The sequence below is a fragment of the Vigna unguiculata genome, chromosome 5, assembly GCF_037176805.1.
Source record: "Vigna unguiculata cultivar grain cowpea cultivar isolate G323 ecotype 2 chromosome 5, ASM3717680v1, whole genome shotgun sequence".
NCBI lineage: Eukaryota > Viridiplantae > Streptophyta > Magnoliopsida > Fabales > Fabaceae > Vigna > Vigna unguiculata.
Window position 1 is genome coordinate 16,335,581 of NC_140796.1, and position 6,807 is coordinate 16,342,387.

The following is a 6,807-nucleotide window of genomic DNA, read 5'->3' on the forward strand; positions in this document are numbered from 1 at the left end:
GTGCGACTTGAAGATGAAGTGAAGGTCAAAGTCAGTGACATATTAAGGATATATGTAACTATCACAACTCGAGATATACATTTTGTTCATAGCATTGAAACATCAACCTTATTAAAATGGTCAATGTCTATTAGTTGTCAAGATTTCATCGAAAATAATCAAAATTTCTCAAGGAGCTTCATGTTGAACTCATGCTGCTCTAAATACTTCACCCTAAAAATTGTTGACGTCATGTCAGAACAAATTGTTGACGAAAGTATAAATATCATAGAATTTGTTGTGATTTGATGTTTGTTGATTCAAAATGACAGGTGCCTTTAAATTTAGACATCATGTTAGGCTTGTGGACTTCTTTGATGGGGGCTTTTTTAGCCCTAGCCCATGTGGGTCAGGGCCAAGCCATGTGGGCTGGGCCAAATTAACACCTCTAAATTTGTTAATTGTTTTAGTGAAAGAAATGTAAAAGTGTAAATTAATATAGTAATAAGAAAATTAAACCTTGAAACATTAGATGTCATATATGCTCCTCAATTATTTGCACCATTGAAATGTCATTAGGAGAATAAAATACTCAAACCTTTATGTAACTCACATATGTAAGAAACAAATTGAACAATTATAATAAATATACAAAACTGATATAAAAAAATATACATAACTCATACCGTCAAACTTTCCTAAGATGAATTTGATACAATAGTGATACCTGATAAATAATGCAAAAAAAATAAATGAATGCTTTTGTTTATGTTATATTTTCATTCGAAACAAGCTTACCCATAGAGTCATAAATGAAAAAGGGATAATTTTCTCTTCATTCCATCACCAACATAACTACCATTCACTCTCATTCCCTTGTTTTTATTTTTTAAGTGTGTAGACATAATTGAATTGCTTAAAATTGAATTGTGCAGACATAATTTTCACTTTTTGGTGTTGAACACATAATTTTGATTCCACCCAAAAACAAGTTAGGACAAAATTACATTTAAAGTTACAATAATGAAAAGAATCAAATAAAACACACAATACCTTAGACAATAAAAGGGGAAGACAGTAACAACATTGACGGATCATCATTGATCATAAACCATCGAAAATGTCCGAGGATTGCATCTAACCCCAAAAGTAAAAAAGAAAAATAATAGAAACCCTTAAACATGATGGTTAGGTACTAAATTTTAATCTTACTCACAAATTAGGTTGAAATATAAGAAAATGAATTCATTCAAATATCCCAATAACTACATAGTGTAGAACACGTTTCTTTTCTTCTTCCAATGAAACTGTCCCTTGCTCTCTGTTAGTGTTGTACTGCAAGGGTTTGTTTATCATCAAAGTAACAAAACTACAGTTGAATATCTTAAAATACCTGAATCTTTACAAAGTATCAGGTTTTGCAAGCATAATGAATTTGAATTTTTTTTACCTAAACTGTTAAAAGAGGAAAAAGTTTACGTAAAATGTTAAAGGAGGGGGAATTTTACGAAACTGTCAAAGGATGGGCACCGGATGAAAGCGCCGACAAGCAATCACGTTTTTATTATTTATTTTAATATATTACCTATTAGCTTTGTAGGTGGTTAGGGTTTGTTAGTTTGGTAACTACATAGGGTTACCTCTGTAAAGCCATCACAGAACCTATTTAAGATAGGTTTGTAATCTCCTGTTTGTAAGGGTTTTTCCCAAAACGGAATACAAATTAATCAAGCTTGGTTCATGATTTTTCATACCTATTTTTCTACTTCTTTCCTTGTGCGCTTTCCTCTCTTCTCACAGAGCAACTAGTTGCTTTCCTCTGTTCACCATCATTGAGCTGCTGCCATGGGAGAAATCAGAGGATTAGGGTTTCACGCACCCCTCTGCCAAAACCATTATGGCATCAGAGTAGGTTTGTAACCTGCCTGCTTCCACTACTTTCTTCCCTTTCTTTCTCAATTCTTGGTACATTCTTGCAAAGATTCTTGCAAAATGCAAGACAACAACAAAAAGGAAGAATCTGCACAGAAAATAATAGAAGATCAGATCCTCAACCCCTACAGTCCTTATTACCTTCATCCAGGAGAGAATCCTAGCCTTGTTCTTATCAGCCAAAGTCTCAATGAGACCAATTATGCCTCCTGGAGCAAGAATCTGAAACGTGATCTTGTTTCCAAAAACAAGATTAAATTCATAGATGGCAGTATCAAAGCACCAAAAAAGGATGATCCCCTGTATGATGCATGGGAAAGATCAAACATGATGGTTCTATCTTGGATTACAAAAACCTTGTCCACTCAAATAGCTGAAAGTGTGGTCTATGTGGGGAATGCTAGAGATCTTTGGGAAGAATTAAAAGAGAGATTTTCCAAGGGGGATTATTTAAAGATTTCATACCTGCTTCAAGAGATCCACTCCATTCGCCAAGGTGATAGAAATATATCCCAATTTTTCACAGATTTTAAGATTCTTTGGGAAGAATTGGAGTCTTTAAGACCCATACCACATTGTATCTGTGATGTTCAGTGCAACTGTGATCTATCCAGAAATTCTGTAAAATACAAAGAGATTGAGTATGTCATTTGCTTCCTAAAGGGACTAAATGATACCTATAACAATGTTCGCACTCAAATTCTGCTGATGGACCCTCTCCCTAGCATCAATCGTGCTTTTTCCCTCATAATTCAGCAAGAAAGACAAAATAATGGCAATCTTGGATACAACAGTGAGAGTAAAGCAGTTGTGAATACTGCTGAGAAGCAAAGTGGCTCCAGAAATGTTGATCAAGGTAATTGGAAGCCTCAAGGACGTGGTAGTGGTTGGCGAGGACAAGGAAGGGGAAGAGGAAGAAACCCCAATGCTGGAAAACAATGTTCCTACTATCATAAGATGAACCATACCATTGATGAGTGTTATTCTAAGCACGGGTGTCCACCTTGGTTCAAGCAAAGACAGGATTTTGGTAATCAAGACAAAGATAATAGTAGTCAGGCCACATGCAATCTGAATGTCAAAGAGGATTTGACAGGGAATAACACTAAGACTGACAAGCAGGACTCTACTGGATTTACTCTTGAACAAATACAAAAGCTTCTGCAGTTTATTGAACATGCAGAGAAACCAAGACATAGTGTGAACCAGGTTCAAAGAAAATATTCACATCCAATTATACCACTCAACAAGGTAGTATTTCTTGGATTTTAGACACTGGTGCCACTGACCATGTCACATACACTAAAGAACACTTTGTTGCCTTTCACAAGATTAAACCTATATGCATAAAATTGCCTAATTCTTCCACTGTTACTGCATATTTTGCTGGAACAGTACAATTTTCAGAAAATTTTATCATTTTTAATGTCCTCTACATACTAGAATTTACTTTCAATCAAATATATGTCCAAACCTTGATCAAGGATTTAAATTGTGTACTAACTTTCTCTTCTAAGATGTGTCAAATTCAAAGCAGCCCTACATTGAAGACGATTAGACATGCTAAATTCATCAATGGCCTATATTACTTGCATTCTTTTCCTGTATCAAATAAAAACTTTGTTTGTTCTAGCATAGCTTTGAATTGTAACAACAATAATGCTTACTTGTGGCACTTTAGACTAGGACATCCTGGAAACAAGGTTATTGAACAAATTTGTACCAATTTTCCTTATGTGCAATCAATAAATAATTCTATTTGTGATATATGTCATTTTGCCAAACTTCACAAGCTTCCCTTTCCCAAAAGCACTACTACTTTTGCTGTTATTTTTGATCTTATACATGTGGATATATGGGGTCCTATGTCTATTGTGTCGGTTCATGGTCATAAATATTTCTTAAGCATTGTTGATGATTTAACTAAACACATGTGGGCTTTTATGATGCATTCCAAAGGTGAAACTAGGTCCCTATTAAGAAATTTCATCACTTTTGCTAAAAATCAGTATGGTAAGAATGTCAAAATCATCAGATCTGATAATGGCCCTGAGTTTTGTTACACAAATCTGTATAACCAATATGGTATTGATCATCAACGTAGTTGTGTTGAAACCCCCTCAACAAAATGCAATTGTTGAAAGAAAACACCAACATATTTTGAATGTAGCTCGTAGCCTAATGTTTCAATCTAACCTACCTAAAGCCTATTGGACATATGCTGTTTCTCATGCTATCCATTTGATAAATAGGTTGCCTACTCCTACTCTAAAAAATAAGAGTCCTTATAAAATTTTTCATGGTGACCCCCCTACTCTCCTTGATTTAAAGGTTTTTGGTTGTCTTTGCTATGCCTCCACTTTAGAAAACAATAGAAATAAATTCGACCCTAGAGCCAGAAAAGGTGTTTTTATTGGATATAAAACAGGTGTAAAGGGATACATAGTTTTAAATATCCAGACGAGGGAGATTTTCATAAGTAGGAATGTTATTTTTTATGAACATGTCTTTCCTTATGTTAACAGTGAAAATAAAATAGAAAATCCTATTAAAGAAAGTGCAGGAAATTTTGATAATATTTTCTGTGATTATATTCATAATGATTGTAGTACCTCTATTACTCAAACAGTTTCTGATCTAAGAGTTGCAGACACTCCTATTCATAATTCTGAGAAAGAAACCTTGTAGATTCTACAGTAGGGACATAACCTGATTCTCCTCATGTCAGAAGATCTGACAGAGTTAGGCGCATTCCAGATTATCTTAAGGAATATCACCATCAGGTCAATTTTTATAATTCTGTTCACAATAATGTAGAGTTCAAAAATACTCTTAAAACCCATGATCCCATCTCTACTGTTCTCTCATATCACTCTTTATCTGAAAAACAGTTAAATTTTACTCTTGCTATTTCTTCTACTAATGAACCAAAGTCTTATAATGAAGCTTGCACTCAACCAGAATGGATCAAGGCTATGGAAAAGGAAATTCGGGCCCTACAACTCAATAAAACTTGGGATTTAGCCCCATTACCCAAAGGGAAAACTACTATAGGTTGTAGATGAGTATACAAGGTTAAGCATAAGGCAGATGGCACCATTGAAAGACACAAGGCTCGACTTGTGGCAAAAGGGTACACTCAACTCGAGGGGATAGATTTCTTAGACACTTTTTCCCATGTTGCAAAGCTGACCACAGTTAGACTTCTCCTTGCTATTGCTGCCACCAAAAACTGGCATCTACATCAACTGAATGTAGATAATGCTTTTCTTCATGGGGACTTAAAGGAAGAAGTGTACATGACCCCTCCACCAGGCCTTGACACTCAAGGACAAGTGTGCAAGCTATGGAAATCCCTTTATGGACTCAAACAGGCCAGTAGGCAGTGGTTTGAAAAACTCTCTTCCTTTTTAATTTCTATTGGTTTTGTTCAATCTCAATCTGACCACTCTCTCTTTATTAGAAATAATTCTAGCTGTTTTTTTGCCTTCCTAGTGTATGTAGATGATGTTATTTTAACAGGAAATTCCCTAAAGGATATCGAGGATGTCAAGGCTCTCTTAAACAGTGCTTTCAAGATCAAAGATCTAGGAAATCTCAAATATTTTCTTGGTTTTGAAGTGGCTAGGTGCAAAAAAGGCATACACATATGCCAGCGCAAGTATGCCTTGGATATACTAAGCTAAACTGGCATGATTGGCTGTAAGCCTTGCTCAACACCTTACCTTAAAGACAACAAAGATCTATATGATGCTGCTGAAACTCTACCAGATCCTACTGTCTCTAGAGAGCTTATTGGGAAGATTCTCTACCTCACTAACACTAGACCAGATCTCTATTTTTCTATACACTTACTTAGCCAATTTATGCAGGCACCCACTGTCAAGCATTATACTACTGTTCAACATGTTCTCAGATACATAAAAGCCAACCCCTCACAAGGATTGTTCTTCCCTACTGACAATTATATCCAACTGAAAGCTTTCAGCGATTCTGACTGGGGTACTTGTCCGGACACCAGAAAATCCACCACTAGATTCTGCATCTTCCTAGGTTCCTCTCTTGTTTCCTGGAAATCCAAGAAACAAAGAACTGTTTCTAGGTCTTCTACTGAGGCAGAGTATCGAGCCCTTGCTACTACAACGTGTGAGGTTCAATGGCTTAGCTACCTCCTTCGTGATCTCCAAATTAAACCTACGCAAACTGTTGTTATGTATTGTGATAATAAATCTGCATGCCACATCGCCCACAACCAAAGCTTCCATGAACGTACTAAGCATCTCGATATCGACTGTCACGTTGTTCATGAGAAGGTGCAATCCAACCTCTTCCATCTTCTTCCTATCAGCTCTTAAGAACAGCTTGCTGATGGCTTCACCAAGATCCTCCATTGTCGTCATTTTCGCACTATCACCTCCGAGCTTGGCCTGCTGAACATCCACAGTCCAGCTTGAGGGGGGATGTTAGCTTTGTAGGTGGTTAGGGTTTGTTACTTTGGTAACTGCTTAGGGTTACCTATGTAAAGCCATCACAGAACCTATTTAAGATAGGTTTGTGATCTCCCGTTTGTAAGGGTTTTTCCCAAAACAAAATACAAATTAATCAAGCTTGGTTCATGATTTTTCATGCCTGTTTTTCTGCTTCTTTCCTTGTGCGCTTTCCTCTCTTCTCACAGAGCAACCAGTTGCTCTCCTCTGTTCACCATCCTTGAGCTGCTGCCATGGGAGAAATCAGAGGATTAGGGTTTCACGCACCCCTCTGCCAAAACCATTATTACCCAATAAAAAAAACCTAATAATTATAATTGAGAATTCTAAATTATATTTATGATATATACTTGAAATCATAAAATCATATCATAAAATAATGGAGATTGGTAAGATGTTAAACACATAC

At 36.1% G+C, this 6,807-nt stretch overlaps 1 protein-coding gene and 1 pseudogene across 1 annotated transcript; both read left to right on the plus strand.

The window, feature by feature from the left end:
* LOC146886148 (uncharacterized) lies at positions 1-3,648 on the plus strand. Its single transcript, XM_085672905.1, has one exon. The coding sequence runs from the start codon at positions 1,972-1,974 to the stop codon at positions 3,181-3,183; it is 1,212 nt and encodes a 403-aa protein (XP_085529031.1). The 5' UTR covers positions 1-1,971; the 3' UTR covers positions 3,184-3,648.
* A 1,955-nt stretch (positions 3,649-5,603) lies between these two features.
* Positions 5,604-6,266, plus strand: LOC146886149 (secreted RxLR effector protein 161 pseudogene; annotated as a pseudogene).
* Positions 6,267-6,807: the final 541 nt, after the last annotated feature.